The 2,201-nt window shown below is 31.7% G+C and overlaps 1 protein-coding gene across 1 annotated transcript; it reads left to right on the top strand.

Annotated features, from left to right (window-relative positions):
- Positions 1-85: 85 nt before the first annotated feature.
- Positions 86-2,047, top strand: LOC106749086 (ATP-binding cassette sub-family G member 1-like; the record flags this gene model as incomplete). The annotated part of the gene is made up of 2 exons (XM_014628175.1): positions 86-227; positions 1,809-2,047. Coding segments are annotated over exons 1-2 (304 nt in total), but the record flags the coding sequence as incomplete, so codon positions are not given.
- Between the last annotated feature and the right edge of the window lie 154 nt (positions 2,048-2,201).

Here is a 2,201-nt window from a genome sequence, read left to right as displayed (position 1 = left end):
AAGATTGTCTCGCACCAACAGCTGTACTGTTAAATATTCATACATTTGTAGCCGCGCGTAAGTCAGAGGAACATCTTTTAGACAGACGAGATCCTGAATACTCTCAGATTGTCTGCTTCACGAAACACAACCTCGGAGAAACTGTCCGGTGGCGAAAAGAAAATGCAGATGATCGCTCTCGAGCTAGTGAAAAATCCACCGATTATCATTCTTGACGAACCGAACAGGTAAGTGCACAAAATGCAAGTAACTTTATCTAAAGTTGCATATAAGCGCGCAGAAAAATTAATTGTTCCATTTGATAGTTCTATATAAAAGTTAAACAAAATCTCAATAGACATAAAGTGGAAATACCTCCACTGTCGTATGACACAGACCAAAATCTGGAATGTGATCATGCATTAAGGATTTTCAATTTTTTCAGTGTCAATATGTTGCAATGGTCACATACTTGTCAAAACTATGTTTCTGATAATGTATTACATTAGGTTAAGCTTGAAAAACATAATGGCTACTTGTTTTCATTTAGGAGTAATCGGGCTTTCCTTAGTTTCAGCAATAGTGATTGCTGTTTCACGTGATGTAATGTTAATAGCATATAATATTACAAGTGTTTTTCGCCAATTTTTGATGCATTTATGAACTNTAATTTTACAATTTTATCGTTCTAATTTCTTTATTTGATTATTTTTCATCTTTCATCTCGGTGTTATATATGTTACTTACAAAGAGCTTTCACTTGTCATTTTCGAGTCAGACAACTACCATCTAAACAAGCGATACTCAAATTATTTAGATGGCGGTTATCTGACCTGAAAATGACGAATGTAAGCTTTAAGAGTTAGCACAATTAATTGATTTTGTAGATAAAATTGGATTATTTTTATTCGTTGCTCCGTCGTGAATTTCTCTATAACGTTTTTCCAAGGATTACAAATAATTTGAAAAAAAAATTTCAAAAAATTAATAGCAAAAAAGTTAATATATTTTTAAATGATCTAATGACTTTTTGATCTTTATAAGCTTTANTGAGTTAGCACAATTGATTGATTTTGTAGATAAAATTGGATTATTTTTATTCGTTGCTCCGTCGTGAATTTCTCTATAACGTTTTTCCAAGGATTACAAATAATTTGAAAAAAAAATTTCAAAAAATTAATAGCAAAAAAGTTAATATATTTTTAAATGATCTAAGGACTTTCTGATCTTTATAAACATTTTTCTTATTCCGATGAAAGGTCTACACGCTCTCCGATATAAAAAGAAAAAGTTGATCGAGAACACTCTATGTATTTTTTGCATCTTCTCTGCTGTTCTTTGTATCTATTTCTCCTTTTACGCAGTCAGCACTTTGGAAATATTCATTTTTCAAGACAATTAGCACTGCGCATTTACGCATCATTATGCATTTATAATGAGTGGAATGTACAAAAAATTAAAATTTGTCACATAATATTATCTTTTAAGAATACGTAAGTGGACGACTGTTCATCAAAATATGTTAAAAGTGTGAAGAATTCTCTAATAGAGATAAATATACACGCGAATATTCACATTTAGACAAAAGGCAAATATTTGATAATAAGTGATACATTCGAAAAGTATATGAAAAAATGTTTCAACATTGTCTATCGCATTTAAAAGGTATTAAGCAAATATCCCAAACAATATCGAATCATACCCGTCATAAAATAAAGCGTTAAAATTATTTTCTTTCGATGACAGTAAGCTACATAATATTCTCTCGCACGTTAATTTTCGAAGCACATTATAAACGTAAATATATTGTTGATTGAACTTTCTTTCAGTGGTTCGGATGAACTGTCTTCTTCTCAATGTGTCGCGTTTCTGCAAAAATTGGCGCATATTGGACATACTGTCATATGTTCGATACACACCCCCAGCGCGAAAATATTTCAAAAATTAGACTACGTCTACGTCATCACTGCAGGACAATGCATGTACAGAGGCAGTGCGAGCAACCTAGTGCCATATCTACAAAGCGTGAACATAGAATGTCCGAGACATTACAATCCTGCAGATTTTGGTAAGTTTACAAGAATGTAAAAAAGCGATCGCACGTTCAATTACTCTAAATTGTAAATTAGTCTAAATTACACTGATTTCTGCCAATATTGTACGCCCAAAATATTAGTATTAAGCATTTCAAGAGAATAGATTCATAAGTTACATTAAATTGT

The sequence above is a fragment of the Dinoponera quadriceps genome, unplaced genomic scaffold, assembly GCF_001313825.1.
Source record: "Dinoponera quadriceps isolate SergipeBrazil2010 unplaced genomic scaffold, ASM131382v1 scaffold3442, whole genome shotgun sequence".
Taxonomy (NCBI): domain Eukaryota; kingdom Metazoa; phylum Arthropoda; class Insecta; order Hymenoptera; family Formicidae; genus Dinoponera; species Dinoponera quadriceps.
The sequence above is the reverse complement of the archived record's forward strand: the minus strand, read 5'-3'. Positions and strand labels throughout refer to the sequence as shown.